This window comes from Chinchilla lanigera, unplaced genomic scaffold (genome assembly GCF_000276665.1).
Source record: "Chinchilla lanigera isolate Chin_1 unplaced genomic scaffold, ChiLan1.0 scaffold00052, whole genome shotgun sequence".
NCBI classification, from domain to species: Eukaryota; Metazoa; Chordata; class Mammalia; order Rodentia; family Chinchillidae; genus Chinchilla; species Chinchilla lanigera.
In genome coordinates, this window is record NW_004955453.1 from 10,218,686 (window position 1) to 10,242,850 (window position 24,165).

Sequence of the window (24,165 nt, forward strand, 5' to 3'; positions counted from 1 at the left end):
AAAAAAAAAAAAAAAAGAAAAAACAGTGCTCTAGTTAATGTGAAGAAAGCCCAAGCTGTAGGTCCCTTCCTTTCTTCTTTTCATTGTCAGATTAAATAACATTGCTTTGAAACTAGACAGAAATAATGCTAAGAGCTCCCTTTCCTAACAAGGCAGCAATGACCGTTGTTGTACACTCCCTACCTACCTTCTTTTGTTCTTATATATACCTAGCTAGCATTTTCATCTTATGGCTAGGAGACATTTGTCTGGTTACGCTGTTTGTTATTTTTTTTAAGGTTATATTTTTAGAGCAGCTTAAGACCACAGCAAAATGGAACAGAAGGGACATGTCCCACTGCCCGCTGCGCTGTGGCCTCCCTTGTTGATCACCATGTTGTACTAAAGGGCACGTCTATTACATCTGATGAGCTGGTGAACCTACCCAAAGTACTTCAAGGTCCACCCAAAGTACTTCAAGGTCTATTTATTGTGTTGGACATTCTATCAGTTTGGACAAATCTGCAAAGACTTGTGCCGCCATTTTGTTATCATGGAGTATTTCCACTGCCTCAACAATCCTCTGTCCTCTGCTTGCTTGTCCCCATGTCCCTCTACAAGCACTGGCAGCCACAGACCTTATTGTTCTATGTAATACTGCAGGTTCCCGTGAATTGTGTGCTGTCTCTCTGCGGTATAATTTTATTTGTTGAAAGAACCTTGGCATTTACTTAGTATTAGGCCTTCAGATAGAATGCTGACTGATTTTTATTGAACTCACCAAGATTCTTTTTATTGTGCGTTTTTTTTCTAATTGTAGAACCATACACATGAATTTTGGAAAGGTCAGTCAAGTACAAAGAAGAAAATAACATTTATATTTCCATTATTCTAAGATAACCACTATTAACAACTTAGTATATTTCCATCACATAATTTCTTTATAAGTATGATACATCTTTGCTATAATATTACATGCACAGTTTATATATTTTTAAGTATATAAGTATTCTTATTTAATTGAAATCACTTAACAAGTATTACTTGAAACTTTATTTTTGGGTATTTAGTTATTTTCTGGTTTTATTTATTGTTTGTGCATTACTATAAAGAACTGCATAAACATCTGGTACTTAAATATTTGTCTGCATCTTAAGGCACATTTTAAGATAGGTTTTAGGAGTGGAATTACTGTCCAGTTACTTTGTGGGAAAGCTAGAATTCTGGAGAGGGCCATTGTGTTTTAAAGATGAGAGATTCAGGGTTCTCAGCAGCTGTGTATAACAAGCAGATGGACCTAGATTGGCAGTGTAGGATTGATGGAGCCACTCTGTCCCAGAGAGGCAGACGAGGGTTGAAAGCCAAGGCATAAGAAGGTGTTGTTTTCCTCCAGAGAGGAAGAAAACAGGTCAGGGCTGGGTGTGCAGGTATAGGATGAGCTAAGGACCTCCCCACACACCAATGGCTACATTCTCTCCTCAGACACGGCAGTAAGGATGCAGGTAGGGAGTGTGAGGGGTGAGGTGGTGATATGGAACAACTGAGAAGAGAACGCCAGATGACTGGAGATTCTTTACATTCCGAGGTGCCTGGGAAATGTCCAAGCACCACTGGCGATTCAGCTGAGCTGGGCCGTCACACAGTTACAGTGGCACCAACCTGTGAAGTCCTCTATAATTTTTCCCAGGAGTATGTTGGTACGGAAAAAAGGTCAAAATGGATGAACCAATCCAGTCCAGGTTGGGGATTTGCAGAGTAGCTCTAGAGATTGGAAAATGAACCCAGGAGGTGAAGGTCAGAGGAATACGGTTGTTTAAGATATGTCAGATGATCCAGGCCACTATAGGAGAACTGTCAGGTTCATGGAATGGGAGTGCAGCAGGATTCTTGCATAGATGGACACCGAGGCTCTTTCCAGGAAGCAGAGTTTATTCGGGCTGGCACTGACTCAGTGGATTCACATCTAAAGGCTGGGCCCCAGCATGGCAGAGCTTTGCCTTTCATACAGTTCTTGTGTCTTTGTCTCCCTTATATGGTAACACACTAACTAATGATAGCCGCATTGGGTGCAGTCTATGTTATAGGGCTGTGCTAGATCTATACTAGCGTACATAGGAACTAATTGTATCCATTGTCTTTCTTTGTACTAAGAAGGCCCCCACCACATTTCTGGGGAGCGGCCTGGCACATTCCTTGGTGAGGGGTCCTGCCACAGGAGGAAAGGAATGTGTTCTCTGTATTTGCTATACTCATGGCTCAGGTCCTGAAATGCCAGCTTGTCCTGAGAAGGTGGTGTTCGTGATGTGACAGTCTTGGGACTGGGACAAACTCCTGGATCCCACTTTTCTTGGACCCTGATCCATTTAATAAATCCAGGCTAGGAGCAGGAAGATTTGCAGACCTTAAGAAGTAAAACTGCTTTTGGAGTCTTCGCTGTACATTTTCAACTGGAAAGAAAGTGCTAACTAGTATAGTACTAGTCTGCTTTGTGCTTCTCTCAAAGGTCTAGCAACGTTCCTCTGGACATGCTTTAGAAACATAACAAGAAAACAGTATAATTCAAGTTCCAAGGTAAGGATTTGGGGATCTGCCCAGTGAGGCTGGGGATTGCTTCAGTAGATACTGTGAAGATAAGGAATGTTTGAGTCATCTGACATCTTTAGATTGGAGGAGTCATCCAGACTCCTCAAAATGGTGGCTGTGACAACCAGGCTCTTCAAAATGGTGGCTGATAGAAATGGCTCCTCTTGGGAGGATGAGAGGTATGATGGAGCCCTCTGCCCACCTGAGGCAAACGTTTGAGCCAAATGTAGAATATCAACCACCTGTGCACATGTGGTTAGCTTTTATGGGACAGTCATTCTGTTGCTTCCTTTCCCCAGCTGTGTTTTTGCAGGAGAATGTTGGGGTGTTGTTTTCTGAATTCGGGTGGAGTTTACTTTTGGCATTAACTTGAAGTCAAGTTGTGAAAAAAATCTCCCATTTGCTTTTTTTGTCCTACTCTTAAGCTAATGCTCATCAAAAACAGTATTTGATTAACCTCTTGAAACATATTAGTCAAATGTGCCCTGAATGACTGAACTGATAAATTGGATACAGTTAATTGCTAGAGGTGATGAACTTGTGAATTGCTATATTTCATTCTGCCAGTTTGCTCAAGCTGCACCAGGAAGTCTGGAGCGAGAACGGGTCCTCTAATCAAGCTGAGTTCTTATCAAAGCAGAACTTGGGAGGACTGGATCTTTCCAACCATGCCCTAGGCGATGAAGTTATTGGATGACTTTGAATTGATTTGTTGCTTCTTTTGACCATGGAGCACATTGTGTATTTTACACAGACTGATGATGTATCAGGTCCTGATTTTTCATTTTTAATTCATGGCTAGGGTGAACGTTGCTGTTCGTTCATTATTCTACATCACTGACCCGTGTTAACACAAGCGCCTGATCCTGAGATATGTTTGCAACATAGAAGAAGTAGAACGGAAGCTGCCATTAACCTTAGCAACGGTTCCTATCTCCCTCAATAGCATTTCAAGCATCAATCTGGATTTAAAGAAATGTTTAGCCTACGGAGAATGCCAGAGGACACTCAACAGTGATAATTATGAGAGCCAAATACAGAACCAGTGTGTGAGTCAGCGGTCTGTGGGAAGTGCACGGTGAAGGGAAGCTGCTCATGTCATGGTAACCAGAAGCAGAGGGAGGAGGGAAAGAGGGAGAGAGGAGAGAGGAGAGAGGAGTGGAGAGAGGGGAGAAAGAGAGAGAGAGAGACAGAGAGCAACAGACAGACAGACTGACAGACCCCTTAGGGTCCCAGTGTACCCTTTGAGGCATGCTCCCAGTGAGCTCCTTCTGCCCTCTCAGCCCCACCTCCTAAAGATTCTTCCTTTTCCCAGTGGTGCCATTGCTGTGGACCAAACATTCAACATGTAAGCTTTTGAGGGGGCATTTAAGATTCAAACCATAAAAACTAATACGGAGAAAATATATAGCCTGGATTATTTCTTCTGGAAGAAAAAGAAAAAGAAAAGCTTTGAATATGTGGACGACAGTGATAGACACAACTCAAGGATGGTGATGCTGTCTCTTTGTGTATGCCCTGTGGATAAAACCAAGAAAAATTGATTTAAAGTTTACCAGAAGAGATTTAGGTTAGATGGGAATGCAAAAATATTTCTTACAGGCAGTGAAAGTGAACATCTAGCCAATGTGTGAGCTTCATTTCTCTAGTAAGAATCTGACCATTCACAAGTTGATGGATTCAATTGGTTCATCTCTTGGCAGTGATCCAAGCTGAGCGAACCTTAATCTCAAGATCCTGAGGGTTTTGATCTTATCGCCATTCAATTTTAGAATGATGTTTATCCTCATGGCATCTCTTCTTGGAAGCAAAAGTGCCCTTCTCAGTATGAGTCCTAGGAAATAGTGCCTGTGTTCCATTACTGAGTTCTTTATTCCCATGGTGATAGGGAAGTGGGTATTTAAGAAAATTCTGTGCTGTGAGCAGATATCTAACATTGCAGACTGAGGGTGAGTTTTCTCAAAGCTGCTGCATGAATGGGGCTTTTAAACTTAGTTTCTCATCACCTGTGATGTCTTGGTTCTTTCCTTCTAAGACAAAAGCTTACTGTTAAGAAGACTTCAAATTCTCTGGATGAAGAGTTTGTTTCATCTGACTCTCAGATGTTGCCATGTAGTGAATTGTACTGGCTGTTATGACCTTCAGAACTAAACCTCTTCAACAAAGACCTGAATATCATATTTGTAAAAAGTTGCTCAATGTAGTGCCTTTTTACTTTCAGTGTATATTTTTTCTACATGACACGGTTACCTGTAACAATGCATTTTCTTTGTCAAAAAATGAAAATTTGATAAAATAAATGATGACTTTAAAGCTTGTCTTTCTAATACTGTGGGTTAAGGAAATCTCTCATAAAATGAAGGTCAGGTCATTTGACAATTGCTGAAAATAAAATCTACCTTACTTTCAGGGAACCAAAGTCAATTTCTAGATGTGGCAGCATCTTCCACTCATTGAAACTTTTGGAACTTATTTGAATCTGAATCGTCCTTTCAAAAATATTTTGAAACCTACTTGAAAATAAAATCACGTTGGTTCCTAGTGTAGTCACCACACCTTCTAAATGGTTAAACACTTTGGTGCCAAAGACAGTTGTAGTTGAGGTCCTGAAGTTCTCAGCCAAGCAGCCCACCAGGAGAATGAATGAAGAGCTTACCTTTGAGGCAGATTAGGACCCTTCCATGCTTTCTCCCTCTCTCCCCTTGCTATATTCTTTTTTTTATTCATTTTTGCATTCATTTGATTTCTATACTTGTGATATGAAAATAGTTTTGTTTTGTTTTAGTACCAGGGATTGAACTCAAGGCTTTCACATTGAGCTATATCCCTAGCCCTTCTTAAAAACTTTTTTAAAAAACTATTTTGAGACAGGTTCTCACTAAATTGGCCAGAGTGGGCATGAACTTTTGTGTTTTTTCTACCTCCGCCAGAGCACTAGGATTACAGGCATGGCCCTTCAAGCCCAGCTTCAATGTAATATGTATGTATGTATGTATGTATGTATGTATTTATTTATTGTCTTTTTGAGATAGGGCCTTCCTATGCAGTTCAGGCTGGCCTTGAGTTCACTTTGTGGCCCAGGCTGATCTTGCTCTCTCAACGATCCTCCTGCCTCAGCCTCCCAAGTGCTGGGATAACAGGCATGCGCCACCGTGCCAGGCTTCAATATAATTTTTAAAGCAAATCCTTCTATTATTCTTACCCTCTTTTTTTGCCTGCAAAGGAAGAATTTGATCTTTTCTTCAGTGTGCTACCGTTTCTTTGATATATTTTTAATCCCTTGATGGATTTACAACTCCTACAAGAAGTTCAAACTTAACAAGTATCTTCCTCCTCTAATAAAAGTACAATGTATTTGTGATGTACACATTTCCTTTTTTTTCCTCTGGTCGATTGAATATAGTTTATCAGATGAATGGTGCTCATGCTGAGAAATATTTTCTCATCGGTTCAGACTTTGTACTTCTATGTAAACCCAGACACTGAACTTCTGTGTCTGTGCAGAACGATTGGTTGACCACGTGTTTCCCCTGTCCTTTATTTATTCCAGATACAATTCATATTGCTCTTCAGTCGACAAGGGAAATTGCGGCTGCAGAAGTGGTACACAACCCTCCCTGACCGAGAAAGAAAAAAGATCACCAGGGAAATTATTCAGATTGTTCTCTCACGTGGCTACAGGATGAGCAGTTTTATTGACTGGAAGGACCTAAAACTTGTTTATAAAAGGTGTGAGTAACTTTATGAGAAGGGCGTTTGTCATTAGTGCTTTGGTTTGTTCCAATCCCACACATGTTAGATTGCACACCAATTCCATCATTTCCTGCGATTTTTAAAGCCTGGGGCCCAATACTGGTAGCAGCAGAGTAACTAATAAAGAACTCTCATTCGCTGAAATGACTTTGGGGCGTTAGGACAGATTCTACATATGTAAGCTACATTTTGCTAATGCATATATGAGTCTGAGGAATGTTGTATGTGCACCTGATATATTCCTGGCATTGTCTTCATGTCTGTGACAACAGCAGTGAACAGGACATGTAGCATTCCTGCTCTTAAGGAGTGTTTACTTGCTAAGTAAACAGATTAAATGTTTTCAGTTAGTAACAAATGTGTGGAAAAATGTGGGTTGGTGGGTAGAAAGATGGGGACTTTGTTCACTGAGCAACTTTTATTGTACCTACTCATATTTATGGATGGTAAACTGAGGACCCAGAGTTTAGGTAATTAGTCCTCAGTCAGAGGAACTCAGTGGTGATTAGTACAGTCAGGCCTCATATCCACATCTTTCTGGCTTTAAAACCTAAATGTTCTTTCGATTGTACCTGTTTGACATGGCAAAACTGTACTAGAAAGGAACTTCAGCTTATAAATGAGAAAATTTAGGCATGAGAGATTTGCCCAGAAAGACCCAGGTAATTGATGCCTCAGCTGGGACCAGACTGTGGTCAACCTGATCCTACATCCAGCATCATACTGCAGCTTCCAGGAAGAAAAGACACTGGAAATGTCCTTGCAGAGGATTTTCATAAAACCCCATGGGAAAAACAGGTGCACTCTGGTATTAATGGGGTGAATTACCACCAGGCACCTGGGCAAGCTTCCTCTGCTGGGCTCAAGTTTAGAGCTTCCCATTGAGGGTGGGAAGCACCTTAGAATGCAGAACCATATAGAGTGCAAAGGTGGGAAGCACTAGCTCCCGAGAGCCTCATTCAGGGGCTTGGATTTTACAAACGCCAGTTATTAGCTGTAAAGAGGCACACACAAACTTGATTACCATGGGCCAGCGGATACCATCTCCCTGATCATAGCTTTTCAAGGTAAAATTTTATTGAGAGCGTGGCATGTAATCAACACAATGGAGCCATCCACCACACTATTTTTATGTATTCTGTCTTATATTTGGGAAGAATATTTGATGTGCTAAAGAATGATTTCATCCTTGGGTGGGGAGAATCTCTGGAGAAGAAGAGGTGACTTTGCATATTCATTGGGGAAACCCATCTGTAGGTTGTTTAATGTCTCATCCTATTTGCTTTCTTTATGTTTTTCTTTTCAAGGTATGCTAGTTTATATTTTTGCTGTGCAATAGAAAATCAAGACAATGAGCTCTTGACACTAGAGATTGTGCATCGTTATGTGGAGTTGCTGGACAAATACTTTGGAAATGTAAGTGTTCTGCTGGTCTCTTAGGATCAGTCACAATCTTCATCTCAGCTCTTCAGCTCCATCTCTCAGTTCTTTCTCTCTCTGAGTCAAAAATAACAATTACATTTGTACAATGACTGTGCTTCTCTATCTTGGGTCAGGATATGGGCTCTTTTCCCAATGTGCATTAGCAAAGACTCACTGGAGACCTCATTTCAGTGAACCCAAATTTAATTGTGAAGGATTTCTTGATTATTCTTTCTCTTATTCTTCATGGGCTTTGTCATCTCTTTTCTATTTTGAATTTTTATCTCTTCTCTGGCTTTTCCCCTAAGCTACAAATATCCCTTAATATTATTAATACATAAGGAAAAAATTGCAAACAAAATTCTCAGATCATAATCCCTTCCTGTTGCTCTTCTATAATCTCTTTTGCGCTGGCTTCCAGGTCGCACTATGCCAATAGTATATTACAGCTGTCCCAGTCTTTAGAAATGGGTCCCAGCTTCAGGGCTCCCAGGAGGTCACATTACCGCCGAGGCCTCCTACGGGTCCAACTACTGACATTTCTCACACTTTCCCTCTCTGCAGCCCTGCGCTGTTGCTCAGCACAGCTTTCTTTAAGTTCTCTCCACTTCATTTTGCTGTGACACTGGTCACTGCAGTCCTGTCCTATGAATCTGGAGGCTGCTCCTGGGAAGTTCCCTTCCTCCTCTTATTTTTTAAATGTCTTGCTTCTCCTCTTCCCCTCCAGGTGTGACCTCTGACTCTTTCTTCTGGGAACCCTTTTCCAGATGGCTCTTGTCCTCCTTGGTGATGGTCTTCACTGAGCTTCTCAAGGTGCAGAACCAGACTCATCTTTTGAAAATCTGATCTATCTTGTTGGAATTTTATATTATGGGATCCTCCTGTGCAAAAGGACACAGTTTCTTTTGTCTTTTCTCTTCCCGTTACTAGAATCTGTTTTTGTCTATTCAAATTAGACTAAAATTCATCTTCTTTCTTTCTACTGTCCCTAGTATAGATTTACCAGTATGGAATTTCAATTTTGCTGTTCTTTTAACTTTTATATTTGGCCCTTTCTGTCCATAGACTCTTTCTGGTTCTTTTCATGGCCTGTTACTTACCATCTTTCGGACAAGCACAGGTCTAGCTGTGGCATTCCTTCACAGTCACTTGATCACCTGTTGGAATAAAATTCAAACCTCTTAGGCTGGGATTTACGCTTTCAAAACACTGGTCCCAGATCAACCTCCCACCCTGTTCCCCTCTTCACAGAGCACTATGGCCAGTGCTCCAAGGCTTGGGTCAGTGAGTAGCATCCCTAACTGACACAGAGCTGCCTGGCCACCAAGGCACAAGTCTGTGAGATCGTGACCTGCAACTTGTTATTCTCCCTGCCACTTGTGACCTCTTTTGAGTCAGATTTAGCAGATACTCTAGAAACATTTAATCCATTTCACCATTTCAAGAAATAAGTCCTTGGATTTGGAAAACAGTTTCCCTCTCAGGAATATTTTCTGCCCAATTTCCTCTTTCACTGAAGAATTTTTTTTTAAATGAAGTGAATTTTTTTTCAAGTGAAATTTTATCAAGTGTTAGGAAAATTTGCCTTCAGAAGGGATTTTTTTGTGTTCTCGTCATGGAAGGAACAGACTTAGAGGTATTGGTTGTGGTTTTATCAGATTTGTTCCAACAATTTTCAGAAGGATGAGCACTGGAAGGGTTTATAAAAGAATTTTCTCTGCTGCCCTCTGCCTTTTTCCCTCGTTAAGTAAGACCTGAAATGCTACAGCAGGGATTTCAGTTCGTGGTTGATATATGCAAGTGATAAGATAGCTATGCCATCTTTTCTTTCTTTTTCCTCCTTCACCAAGTTTTTCTTTTAAAAGAAATTTGCAAATGTATACCAGCACATTTTCACATGTAATATTATTTAAACTAAACGCTTTCTCTCATTCAAATGAATTCTGATGTTTTGGTACTTTTCTTTAAAATAAATTACAGAGGTAGCCTTTTGCAAGGGCCTGGAGGGGTTTTATGAAGTCCAAGCTTCCCCATAACTTGCCTTTTCCACTGATTTCTAAATGCTGATTTTCCCTGTTCTGTTTTCCTCTATTAAAACAAAACAAAACAAAACAAAACAACCAGTGAAAACAGGAAGTGAGGCTGTATTTTGATTTCAATGTATCTAAGCAAAATTCAACCAGATATCTCAGGGCACCTTACTTGAGAAGATTTGATGAACCTTTACCAATATGAAAGCCCAAAGCATAAGGAGACTCAGAATGAATTCCTACTTCTCTCACATGACTTTTCATCCCATTCTGATGTACCTTTAGAAGCTCTGTCTTTGTCATGGGCCACAATTTAATTTACTACAAAAAAAATTCAATGAAACTTTCATTAAGCTAAGAGCAGCTAAGAGCACTCCAAGGCTCTATGCCCCGTAGGTGTTCAGTTCTTATTAATTAACAGAGATGAGCAAAGGCTTCCAGTGTGAGTCTCATTGACATCGTCTCAGGAGTATATTTTTCTTTGGTTTTCTTTTTATCTTGTGCTAATACCAAAGGTTTCCTTGAATTCTACCCTTATATTATCCTAGGGAAAATTTTCCCCTAACTCGGGAAAATACTATCTTTTGAAGACGGATAAATCAAAATCTCTGGTTACTAATTTGTTCGGTATTTTTTTTAGCACTTTTCAATTCCAAAGAGATTTATAAGGATTAACTAGTTAATCTTTCAATCTTCAGTAAGTAGCATTAACCCCAATTTCTAGAGGCTAAGAAATGTCCCAGAGTCATACAGTAGATAAGGGTCTGTGCGAGGATTTAGATACCTGCTGTATTTTCCATCACAGACTGTGTGCAATGTGAATTTTTACTGATGCACTCAGAGTGTGTGGATGTTGCCGTCCCAGGGAATTTTCAGATTTGATGTAGACAGATTTTCTCCCGTAAGAGAAGGAGCACTGTGAATCCTGCGGGATCCTGCCTTCAGCCTGCGCACTAAGCAGACCCGTGACTCGGGACCTTTCTTCTACCTCCAGATGGGAAAAATGACACTCACAAAAGGTTAATAGGAATATTTGCTTTGCTCACCTCACGGGCCTGGTGTGTGGGTCAAAGAGAGAGTAAATAGCAAAAATTTTATGAACTGTTCCTTGCTGTATACTTGTGTGTTGCATAACAGTTCTTTTTATTTTATATACACCTTTATAGTGTTTATGTAATTTCCTATTATCTGATGCAGTTTCTGAATGTAGTTTGCAACTTTTATATTTAGAATAGAATTCAGTTAAGGGTGAATGCTTCTTAGACTCTATCCAAAAGGACTTAGTGGGTGAAATGCCAGAAATAATCTCATCGCAGCATATATTCTGCTGTCCAAGAAGAACTCAGGCCGTGTTATAGTGGAACACAAGGCAGGATCGTTTGTAAGCTTTATTCCAGATTCTAGATGCATGGGACAATGTGAGTGAAGGGGTTCATGTGTTTGTGAACGTGGTGCACGGAGGAGGAAGCCACCTGTGTGTACATTATTAGATGGAGCAGGGTCTTTTGAACATCAAGGGCAAAGTTCTTATTTCCTGGGAAAGGACATTAAGGTAGAATTTAGAAGGATTTGAATAATTAAGCAGTAGCTGAAGAAACCTGAATTTTGCTTGGGATATTATCGCTTTTTATTCTGAGGTCGAGTTAGAATCAAAGAATAGCCATAGAGTGGCACTTTGGAGTTGTTGTAAACAAAATATTTCCTCACTGTATCAGTTCCAACAATGCCACTGGATCTCATGCTGTTTTTCCTCTTCACAATCTAAGGCAGTGACTGTGTATCGCATGTATGCATGTGTGGTTTCGATTGTGCGTGCCCCCTTGCCCCATTCTTATCCCTTGAAACTAGTTGCAGTACATTAATGATCCCATGGCTCCTGGAAGAGCCTACAGGCACGGGAGTGGGGTTCTGCTCTCAAGAGTGGGGTGTAAAAAAGTTCCTAGAGAGCTTGCATAGGTGTCTGTCAGGCCCACTCTGCAGCACTCTGATTGCTGGTTTGTCCTAATGCGGCATCCGTCTGTCTTGGGCGCCTGGTCTATGCCCATCTTGAATTCTGAGGTTTATCCACTCTCACTGCTCTAAGTCCTGATCTCCGCCACTCCTGATCTCTGCTAACTGCTGACTTCCACTTTATTCATGTGCCTGGATGTCTAATCTGCAATTCCTTTTTTTTTTTTTTTTTACTTACTTATGTTATTTAAAGCTTCAAAATATTGTAAATTTTTCATGTCCTGCTAGGTGTATATTGTTTAAAAAACTTAAATCAATACGATTGTATTCTGCATATTCTGCAATTTTCTTTCTTTTTCTCACAAGTCTATTTTGAAGCTTTTTCTGCACCTGTGCATGTAAATTTTCATTCTTCCCAAATTCTTCATAGAATTCCCATGCCATTTTGGCAGTATGCAAATTTTATTTAAACAATTCTACAGCCAGGGTGACTTAAACCCTGTCTCAGGATGAAAAATAGCAAAAGGCTTGGGGTGTAGCTCAGGGCAAAAGACCTAGGTCCAATCCCCAGTACTCCCCCTCCCCCAAAAAGTGTTTCCTAGGGATGGAATTTGGCTTGTCTCCAATTGTTATTACAAATGATGCTTCTATAATTTTTGCTATTCATATACTGCATATTATTGTGCACTAACGATATAGCATGAGGATAAATTCCTTGTGGCATTGTTGGGTCAAAACTTTACATTTAAAATTGATAAATACAATTTAACCCTCCTAAATATTCTACAAAATTTATAAATTCTACTAACAGTGAGTGTAAATACATATTGGTCTGTACCATCACCAGAAATTGATATTATCTTTTAATTTTCAGCTCAACATTAATTAGATTTTCATTTCTCTGACTACTCATGAAGCTGCACATTTTATTAGGTGTGTATTGGCCACTTTCTTTCATCTTTTGCCTGTGAATCATTTTGTAATAGCCTTTATCTGTTTTCCTAAGGTGCTGTTTATCTTAAGAGATTTGCAAGAATTCTTCCTGTATCATAGGTGTCATCTCCTTCCTCGCCATCCACCTTCTTTCTATATGTTCCAACCATTTTCCCCAGTTTGTTGCTGTGATTTTACCCTTGCTGGTAGTGATACATGGCCCACTGTGTTCTGATCTCTCCAAGCGTTTGTGTGGAAAGTGTTGTTCTCGTTATAGCCTCATATGTATGTGTGTGTGTGCATGTATGTATGTGTGTGAATATAGACGTACTTATTGATATAGGGGAAAGAAGCTTCCAACCTGCTAGATATCTGGGACATGTTCATGCCCTCTACAATCAAAGAATGAATTTTGGAACAACGGAGGTTAAGAGCAGAATATATTTATTGAGGGAAAGAAGGTTCCTTCGCAGAGAGAGACAGAAGGGGACCTGAGTGGTTGCCAAGAAACATGATTTTTTTAGGGATTTTTATAGAGCAAAACCATAAGATGAGGGGCATCCAAGGTAGGGAAAAATGGGAAATCACAAGGTGGGCATGAGGTGGGACAAACCTATGGTCATCAATAAGATTATGAGTATAATTGCTCAGGTAAAATTGATTAAATCAGGATCATATGGGAAGCGAGTCACTTAGCAAGTGGGCGTGAATACAGAGCAGGGGCTTTTCCTGTAGGGGGTTGGGCTAGTGACTCCTCCTGGCTTTTTCAAGGTGATTGATGCCTATTTAGAATATCAATACCTGATGTCCATCCCTAGGGAGGGATGTGGGTATATTTCTTTCATCTTTTGTCTTGAGGTCGGGCCCCCAGCAGTGCCTGTCTCTCCCACAGTTGCAAGGTTTCTGTCTTCCATTCTGGCTCCTTTGAGGGCCTAGCCCTATCTGACTCCCTATAATATTTCTATCTAACGTGGCTGCCTAACGTTAGGAAGGAGGAGACGTAACTGTCGCTGTCTGTCTCTCTGTTTGTTTATCTACCTACGTACCTCTCTATCTGCTTATTGTTGATTTAATGCTCTTTTGCTTTGTAGTGACTGAAAAGACGGTAGCCTTTGCAAATGAGCCAGATGAGCTTTTCTGAGCTGGCCGTTTATTCCAACGATATTGTTTTCATTTGTCCACATGCTTCTAAATTCAATTGGATCTGTCAGCATAAACCATCTTCCATGCTGTGGAGTCTGCAAGTTTATTGACCTAAGCCCTAAATATACAGAGCAATTTGCTAAAATATTGACATCAATTTTATATAAAGTTATAGCATTCAATAGGATCAGAACATTATCTGGGAGACCCTCAGTCCCCAGCAGAATAGAAACAAAGCCCATGCGGTGCTGGATTCATTCACTTCCTCTGTAGTCATTGTGTGCATTGTTATCACTCCCAACCATGTGCCAGCTACCAGGGATCTAAAGGCGACTAAGGCAAGGTCTCTCCCTTGAGCTCAGAATTCAGGGCAGTGCTTGGTGATCCAGAGGTTAGTGAGAACCTAGAGGGCATGATATGAAATCTGAATGAGGCAGAGAGGATTTGGAGAATCACTGTGTCCAGCGACTTTTAAATTTGGCTTTGAAATGTGAGCTTGGCTTTGCTAGTAGGTATATACAGGAAAGGGCATTCCGGAAACATCCCAGGAGTTGCTAGAATGTGCCAATATGAAGACCTAAACGGCAAATTCCTGGCATGTGGCTGTAGTGTGGGATGACTGCTAGCACAGGAAAGCAGAGGCCGGCACCTGGCCCTAGGTTGTTGCAATTCCCATAAGCCATGCTGAAGAATTAAACTTTGTCATGAACATATGACCTCACACAGGAGAGGAACAAGATCAGCAGTTTAGCCAAGTGTGTGACTGATGCCCTTGAGCTAGCGCAGACTCTGTAGAGGTCATCACAGGGGCGCCAGTATGAGGTACTACGGGCCTCAGCAGCTGTGAGCCAGAGAGGAGGGAAAGGGTCAGAGATTTATTTAGGTGGTGGGCAGAGATTTGTTTATTTAGATTTATTTAGTAGACCCTAGTGACCAAATCTAGAAGACAAGACCAGGGATGGGAGAAAACAAGATGAGCTCTAGAATTAAGTAGATTGGGCAACTAGAAAGAAGTTGTGGCTGCAAAGCAAATAAGGGTGGAAGGAAAAAGAATCAGCTTGAGATCTGTTTGGTACATGGTGATGTGGACTGAGGAGTATCCAGGTAGGGACACCAACAGGAGAAAGCCCTGGATTCATGCTCAGGTGGAGATCAGGGGTAGACGTCTAAGTTTATTGAGCCCCTGCATGCTGGACGCAGCTGTGAGAGCCAAGGAGATGGTCTAGCAGAATGTGTCTACAGCAGAGAAAAGGCTGTGATGAGGAACACCAGCACTGAAGGAGAAGATCATGGCCAGGATGTGGCAGAGAGGTTCTGCTGACTGATTTGTCCCTGCACTCCAGAAGTTTCTTTTAAAAAGAATGCAGGGTATTAGGAAGTGGGGAAAAGCATCCAAAGAGCCCAAAAGGATCATCAGAGGGGGCAGAAGAGAGCAGGCATTAAATGCTGTTGCTATAGCCAGGTACCAGGGGAGAAGTTATTTTCAAGAAACAGACCCGAGGGTAGTGTCAAAGGCTGCAGAGAGGTAAATGCGGTGGCAGCGGGAGACCACCGTCAGTGAGCCAACTCAAAGACAGCAGCATCAGGTGGGCAGGTTGGCTATGTAAGCGAAGGGAAAGTCAGGTGTCAGCGGGTTGCTGAGGCTTGAGAGGGAGGAAGACAGCACAGGTAGCACCCGAAGTGCTGTCTGGTGGAGGCGCTGGAGTGAGCCTTGTTTGGAATGGGGAACTGGCCGTGTCATGTGCTGTCCTGCCACACCAGCATCTCTCAGGCTGTGCCCGAGGCAGTGACCTGTGCCAGTGGTGCTTGACCGCTGATCTGAGTGTCAGCATCATGTGGGAATCTATTAGAGGTGTGGACTCTTGGGTCTGACCCTTTATATGCCTGGGGACAGAGATCACAGTGTGTGTTTTAGGGTCTGCTGATGACACTCTAAAGTTTGAGAACCACTAGCCAGTGGTGTAATTTTGAGAAAAAATAGCACAATAGAGCTGATTTGCCTCTGAAGAGTGAACTTCTGAATGAACTGAAAGTGAAGAGAAAAATTCCAGGCCAGAGGGCAGAAGTGCCTGCAAAGCACGGCTGGGGCCAGTGTCCCTCTGTGCAGATGGATACAGGACCCAGCTGCCTTGATCCTCTATGGAGCCTCAGATATCTTCTCGCAGTATAAAACTTTGTTACCTAAGGACCTGCTCTGCTTTAATAGAATGTGATTTTACTTGATTGGATTTTCTGGTTTAAACTGTCCCCCCAAAGTCTCATGTGTTCAGAGATAGGGCTTTGGGACGGTGGTTGGATCATGGGATGTTGTGCTCAACAGTGAATGACTCCATTGGTGAGTTCACAGTTGAATGTGCCGTTAGGAGGTGGGGCCTGGTTGAAGGAGATGGGTCACTGGGGCCTGAGCTGGAAGCTATATTTTTGCTCCTGGACCCTTTCTTCCTCCCTGCTTCCTGGCTGTCAGGGGTACAGCAGTTTTCCTCTGCTAACACACCATTTCTGCTGTGGAGCCAGCCAACCATGAACCGGACCCTCTGAAACCATAAGCCATAATAAACCTCCCCTCTTAAGTTGTGAATGTTGCATATTTTATCCCTTCCATGGGAAAGTGACTAATGTAGATATTTTTTAGATCTAGTATGTTACAGGGGTGCAACTGTTGCATAAGCTGGAGATACTGGTGAGTGTTTCTGCTAATGCTCCTGCAAGTTTATCAAAACATTTGCTTTTGTTCTACCAGGTCTGCGAGCTGGATATTATCTTTAATTTTGAAAAGGCATATTTTATCCTTGATGAATTTATAATAGGTGGAGAAGTTCAGGAAACATCTAAGAAAACTGCTGTTAAAGCCATTGAAGAGTCTGACATGTTACAAGAGGTCAGTACAACTTCCTATACCCTGGAAAAGATGATGACAACAATAACGATGATGATGATGATGATGAAAGAAATATATTAGCCAACACTCAGAGAGTACTTTGTGCTAGATATATTTCCTAAGCAATTTACATGTATTAGCTTATTTAATTATTTCAGCAACTCTAAGAAGTAAGTAGTACTGTTACCCCATTTTACAAATAAGCAAACTGAGTCAAAAAGAGGTTAAGTGACCTGCTCAGTTGCAGAGTTAGTAGATGTGAGACAGAGATTTGAACCCTAACAATTGGGTCCTGAGTCTTTTCCCATCCTGTTTGACTGAGATTTTAAAGTGAAGATAGCTCACCATCAAAAACATATCAAATGCTTAGTGCTAATTTTGCAAAAGTAATTTTATGAGCTGTATAAAAGGACTGTCATTAAAATATCTGTGCTGCCCTGGGAAAAGAGAATAGCAATACATAGTTATTCATTTACTGGGAATATTAGAGCTTTTTATTGAAGATGACATTTATCATTTTAATTAAAATTTCTTACACCTCCCGGGAAGGCTGTGTGTGCTCCTGTTTGCATAAATAAATTGGAAACACCATGGCTCGCTTGCAGAGCTATAAATGGCCCTGAATCATACTTTTGGTATTGCTCCTGACTCTCTGTGAGTCTTGCATAAAATGTCATGAGACTTTTCTTTTAGGAACAGCTTTGGACTAGCATCATGCCCGATTGGGGAATGTAGGCTACAGTAGTTCCCTATGTCCTCCGCAGCTCCGGTGTGAGTCTGGAGCTCTGGATTCTGCCCCAGTTCTGTCAGCACTAGGTGCTTCTCCCACAACATCAGTAGGTCTTCCCACCTGCCTCTTTCATAACAGTAAGTCAAGGGGAGGCAGAGCTTTATAAAATACCTTTTAAAAGTTGGTGTTAAAGGCATTCTTCCTGCTGTTTGGAAATAAAAAGTTAAATGAATAAAACAATATTGGGCATGATTTCCCAGCAACTGCTTGGGACCTCTTTGAGCTGAGCATTTTGTCCTGCCCCTGCAAGGGCTCAGTCCTCAGGTGTGTGGACAGGAAGACAGACATAGATTTGAGTGGGACCCTGTAAGCAGCTCTGGGGGCCTACTAGAAGGCCAACACATTCATTACTAGAGGTGTTCTCCCTCAAAAATGCATTTGAACTCTGATATTTACCTGGCTCTCTCCAAATGCTACAGGAAGAAGACTTTACAAGGCACTAGAGAAATCAATGGTTTGGAAATTCCGCAGAACAGTGTTTCTTAAAACGTGTTGGTGGTTGAAGTTATTATAACGCTTTCCTCAGGTCTTTCACATGGAATCTTGTTGGAGAAAACAGACTTCTCACAGGGTCTTTGGTGCTCCAATAATGAAAGCTTCCTGATTTTGGGCCAAGACACCCCTGGCTTATGTTAAAATCCACCTCTAACCGCACACTGATAAACATAGAGTGTTAAAGAGCTTACAATGAATCCAGTTTCTAGTTCCACCAAAATCTGGGGAACAGGAATTTCAGGGGAGAGCTCTTTTATGATTCAGCACAATTGTGGGTTCAGTTTTCTGGGGATGGAGCAGGGAATGTCATGGCTGCCCTTAAATTGTTCTCCTTGAATGAACACCACCTCCCAAATAGAGAAAATGTTACAGTTTTCGTTTTGGGCTCTGGTGCCTACTTCAGTGAAGTCAGAAAACGCTTTGGGGAACGTGTTGAGAAACTGAATGTATATATAGTGTGCTTGAGAAAATTGAGAATCAGTGGAAGAAAACGAGACAAGTGCAGAAAGGAAAAAAATTATTGTTGCTTTCTTTGTTTTCAGTTCTTTGCACCTAAACATATCTTTTTAGTTCCTCTAGGTTAAGGAGTGACATTGCCTTCCTTTTTCAAACAGCTGCAAACTTTGTGGTTGTTTTTTTCTTGTTTGTTTTTTTGCATTACCAGGGATCAAACTCACAACTTTGTGCCTGCCAAGCAGGCGCTCATGCCACTGAGCTGCATCCCCAACCCCTAGCTGCAAACTTTGTAGTAACCCTGAACCCTTCCTTAGTCTTCACTTGATAAATTTTCAGAGGGGGGAGAAAAAAGAAATAAAAAGCAGTCTCTACATATTTAGTGTGAAGAAACAGATTCTCAAATCTTTAGATGCTCGAAGTGTATTCTGCTAGATGTTGATAATAGGGGAGAAACGGCTTGATTGATTGGGGATGACTTACTTGGGGGGGAGGAGCAACAATATGGAAGGTGACATAGCTAGAAGGAAAAAAATTGAGAAGGGATAGAATACCACGGAAGTTGCACTTCCTAGAATCACCAGTGGGGGCAGCCATCAGCAAATCTTTTACACAGTTTGTGAAGGGATGATCAAGCAGTACCTCAGAAGCTTATGTATGTGTGGATGCATAGGCACCTACTTGATGCACCCCCAACACTGTTACCTTTCAAAGCATAAACCATGTTAACAGCTAAGCCAAACCATAATGCAGTAGAGAGTGATCACTTGCACGGCGCAGAATACATAAGAAAATCCCAGTACTAGCAGTAGCCAGGAGCCGCAGGACACACTCGCAGCCTTCCTCCTGGGAAAGTGAGGGCAGAGTTTCTTAATTTGTGTCAGTTTAAAAAAGTCTGTTCCAAACCTTTCAAGTAGCCAGTTCAAGAAAATACCAACTCTTACTGGTTCATGCATGCTCAGACAGGCAGTCAGTACAGCGTTTAGCAGCCGGAATCACGGGGCCTCTGACTGACCCAGGCTTCTTCAAGGCTGCAGAAATGGCCTGGCATTGTGCTCAGAGAGTTATACATTTTAGTCAAATTTGCAAAAGTCAGATATGTTAATTTAAAAGCCATATAATGAGCATACAATATTATAAACGAGAGTCAAGCATTTAGGTAATGAAAATAAAATGCTGTTGTTCTGGATTTTGTGATATTTGTGCTGTTTTAAATATTAGTAATCTGTCATTTCTACTTTCACTCTAACTTTTCATAATAAACTCTTCATAATAAACTTTATGCCTAGTTTTGTATTGATAACTTTGTGTTCCTTTTTAAAATGGCATGAGCTGTAGGTGCCACAACGCTAGCGTGGGCTCTGGCCAGTGTGACACCCTGATAAGTTAATAAACGTAGGTGGCACCTTTCGGGAGTACAGGGGAGAAGTCTTAGGGGTGTGAGCTCCTCTGGGCCAGCACTCATTGAGAGGGTTCAGAGCTTTAGAAGAAACTGTGGATGACTGAGTATAAGATTTTTGAGTCATAGAGCCCAGGAATTCTAAAGAAAGTAGACAAAAGCAGTTAAAAGGACTGATTCATAGCCCTGGTTTCCCTTAGGCAATCTTGCATAGCCAGTGGCCTTGGTTCCTTTAGCGTGTGTGTCAGTGTTTCCTGGGATATTCACGGGAGTGCCATACACTGGTGTCTAAGTCTAGGAGCACGTCAAGCTTTGATTGCTAAAGTTGCTGCTGCTGATTCACGTGGCAGAGGCAGGGTGTTGCTACGGGTAACTGGCAGCCCCCTTGACCTCTCTTCTGTTGATTGAACCTGCGGCCATGGTGTTGCACAAACACATGTGCCAGTAGTAGGAGGCAGTGTAAGAGAAAGCGCCATCTCTGTGTAACTGCTCTTTTTCAAACAGCTGCAATTGTGAATCTTTTTGAATGCGCCAAAAAATAAAATGGGGGCTGGGGATTTAGTTCAGCGGCACAGTGCCTGCCTGGCAAGCGCAAGGTCGCGAGTTCAATTCCTGGTACCAGAAAAAAAACAAAAAATAAATAAATAAATAAATAAAATGACCTGTGGCTTGTTAGCAAACTTGGAAACTGATGAATAGGATGGAGAAACAATTTTTATATACTTTTGAGGAAAGCCTTTTCAAAACACATACCAGAAATTCTTCAGAATCATGTAATAAAGATATTCTGCACAATACAGGAAAGGAGACATAGGTTGTACAAGTTCACTTGAGGTTTTTCTAGTGCCTGTGCCTGAATGTGATCTCTGTGGTCACTTTAGCAGACATTTATCTTAAATCAACGGTCACATGTTGGCAGCTGCTGCTTTTGCATTTCTCTTATAAAATAATCATTTTGTGACCAAACTTAGCTTTTTCTCAGTTGAAAGTTATATATAGTTTCAGCCATATGGTTGTGTGTACAAATGATAGTCAAACGTTGAACCCCCTTTCTTGATTAGAATGCAAATATTTATGTCCACATATGCTTTTGAAAACCTTCTCCGGAATAGCAAAAAAAAAAAAAAAAGTACAAATAAAAGAATGAAAAAGATTTCACTGTGTGCAACAGGATGTGATTTAAAGGAGAAAATTGTTCTAATTCATTGTTCTCTTTCAGACAATGGAAGAATATATGAACAAACCTACATTTTAACTGTGTATCTACTTGAAGCCTCAGGGCTACGTGCTGAGAACTCTGAATAAGCAACGCCCTGCACCCAGTCTTGACAGAGCCTTTAGCACCATGCCAAAAATGACTTAAAGGGATTCTTTATTAACTAGCAAAAATTAAAGTTGTTTAGCATAATATATTTATAATTGCTACATGTCTGTATTATACTGTATATGAGTATTTACTGTGCCTCTGGTTTGAATTAACTGTTGCATAACTCAATCATCTGATGATTTGGAATATGTTAATTCCATGTGATATTTTAAAGCTAATTTCAAAATATTATATGCAGTGTATTTGTGTTGCATTTGGTCTTTTACTGACAGTTTGAAAACTATATTGGGTAACTCATGATTTTGAGTGTAAAGTATACTTTGTATCATTATTGCCTTTCCTAAATGTTTAGTTTTCTAAGTTGTATATGAATTCAAAGTTATGTTAATAGTTCGGAGTGCATACATAATGGTAGACTTTTTAATATACTTAGTAATACTTACTTTCTGGCCAGATACAATGTATCTGATTTTTATGTTGTGAATTCATTTATTTTTTTCAGGATGGGAATTAAGGAAGATAACCAAAGAGAGTATAGAATTTAATACATGATTTTGATGCCTTAGACACTGCTGTGTAGGCTGAGGTTTTCATTTTAGCTTTTAATTAATATTAGGGACACTTCAATAAGTTTAGGTTTTCTGCAGACCCCACATTTAGGTCTCAAAAGATTTGGAGATACACTGTCTCTGATATCTCTTATTATAAAAATGGTATGATAGCATTTAATTATAATAGCAATAATTATTATTGCTACTGCTATTGTAAAAGTCTCATGTTCCAACCACTCCTATTGACTTGAAATATTTTGTTTCAATTTTTTTCTGTAAATTGAATATCTCAAGGCATTGCTTATGAGGGTTTTATTATCATTGCAGCCTACATGATAGATGCCTTTCCTCCCCTGCCCTCTGAAGAAATTATTTGCTGCTGACCCATTATTATTGTGAATATGTTACTTTCATGCTTTTTGGAATGAAAATACTATATAACTGGTACTAAGTGTGATGAGACATATTTTGGGACAATAGCTCAGTATATTCCATCTTGGTGCCTATCTCTGATCTTTACCTGTTCATATTCGATGATAGCTTCAAGGTCGGGTGTCATTTGTGAAGGGTTAGGGATCCTGTAGCACCTTTCCCAAGACAAAAGTGTGCTTGCTTTTGGATTCCATGGACGATTCCTTGTGGGAGACCTTTAGAGAGTGTAGTGGAAAACTGTCATTTTTAGCTCAACTGAGCAAACATGTTTTGATGGAAATCAGCAAGACAAGAACAGAAGAAAAGGGAGACAAACTGACCCATTCCTCAATAAAACTCTATCTTTAAAAGAATTAATTCACATTAGTATATGAAGTAGTTATTTGGCTTTTAATATCTGATATTTCCTCAAGGTAAGGATAAATTACAATTGTGGCATGAAATTGAAATTTATCATTTTTGGTCACTTTGTTTACTTTAAGAGTTCTTCAGTTTTGTACTTTAACTTTAAAAAACATGGAACTCTATTTTTCAAAACTATTTTGTAAAGATAGGCTTTATGTAAATCTGTTTTCCTAGCCCCTTTTCACTATTTTTGAATGAAAGCATCTTGAGCCTCATTAAATATACTACATATAATCTGAATAGTTCTGTATTCAGCACTGCCAGGCTACACACAGGGTTTGTCAGACTTCCTGTCAGTGTCACACACAGAAAATGATCATAGGTATGTGGTGTACTGGGGTACAGTTAAGGGACTTGGGAGATGTCATATATGGGCATTGGTAAAAATAATCATGTTTTCTTATATAACAAAAGTACCAAAGAAACAGAAAGACTATATATATTCAATTTGTATAAAACTTCCAAATAAAATGTTTTTCTAGATTTTTAAAGAGGATTATGAGTATGCTTTCAGGAATATATTTATTTTTAAATCAGGTTTTTGTGCTTGAAATTGCTACATATAATTCCTGGCCAAAGTCCTTTGAATATGACCTCTTCATTTTTGTGTTACTTACTATTAAGGAGCAGTTGACAGCAAATGGGAGGGTATTTATTGCTTTTGCTCTTGTTGATGTCTCACTATTTATCTGCATTTTGACAATCTGCTTTATGTGCAATTAAGGAAGTGATCATTGTTTAAAGCTAGTAACAGTTTTTTTCTTTCAATAACAAATGTAAAGTTCACTTATTTTGATAAAGCAAGTAGTTTTTTCCCTCCATATTGAGTCTCCTAAAATAATAAGGATTTTTATAAAGTATGCTGTGCTTCAAAACCTAATAGTTCTCTAGGATCCATATTAAATACCCATGAAACATCCTTGGTGAACTGTGTTTAATTTCACTTTACTAAGGATTGATCAATAAATTCTATTGGTAAACGTTAAATGTCTTTTTCCACATGGTCTCTGCCCATTTTGATGAGGTATGTACATTCAGATGCTCTGGCACACAAGGAAAGCTACGGAACAGGCTAGAGAAGGAACGACAGTCAGCCTTCTCCGGAGCCTGCTTTCTGTGCTAGAGCTGAGGAATAATACGGTAACCAAGGAAACAGTTGGGCCGAAAGGAAGTGCCCACCTGGGAGCCCGCTTTCTGGGTGTAGCGCCATCTACTGAATTAGCCATTCGCCCAGAGCTGGATACTCAGGTCTAAACACAACGGGAAAAGGTAGCCAGATAACAGCTTACACACAATAAATCTCTGGGCATGCACCCAGTGGTCTTCTGCAACTTGTGGCCAACCGCAACCCTGGTTAGTGTGTCACTGACTATGTGGATTTGATACCCCTCCCCTCCGGGGCTTTGGACAAAAGGTCAAAAACTCCACATGGTGATGAGAGGCTGAGTCATGTTCAACCCCACCCTAAGTCCTAAGGCTTAAAGCTCTCAGCACCAAGCCCCTCAGTGCATGAGCTCTTCTCACCAGCTTGCTCCCTCTGTATCTTGTCTCTTCTCTTTCAAATAAATCTTGGATCCTGCTGCTACTCTTAGGTATTCTGCTCAGTGCTTTTTTAGGACATCAAGAACCTGGACAAGACCCC

The 24,165-nt window shown here is 40.6% G+C and overlaps 1 protein-coding gene across 2 annotated transcripts in view; it reads left to right on the top strand.

Moving 5' to 3' along the window:
- Ap1s3 (adaptor-related protein complex 1, sigma 3 subunit) overlaps positions 1 to 23,510 on the top strand; it is a 58,556-nt gene extending 35,046 nt beyond the window's left edge. The window contains exons 2-5 of one of the 2 annotated variants that reach the window (XM_005395487.2): positions 6,113 to 6,291; positions 7,623 to 7,731; positions 16,534 to 16,671; positions 21,028 to 23,510. In XM_005395487.2, coding sequence (XP_005395544.1) covers positions 6,113 to 6,291; positions 7,623 to 7,731; positions 16,534 to 16,671; positions 21,028 to 21,063 — 462 coding nt within the window. In that variant the 3' untranslated portion in view covers positions 21,064 to 23,510. Of the gene's footprint in view, positions 1 to 6,112; positions 6,292 to 7,622; positions 7,732 to 16,533; positions 16,672 to 17,880; positions 20,938 to 21,027 lie in introns of those variants that run through there. The other variant, XM_013519980.1, reaches the window with a different exon arrangement.
- The last annotated feature ends 655 nt before the right edge of the window (positions 23,511 to 24,165 follow it).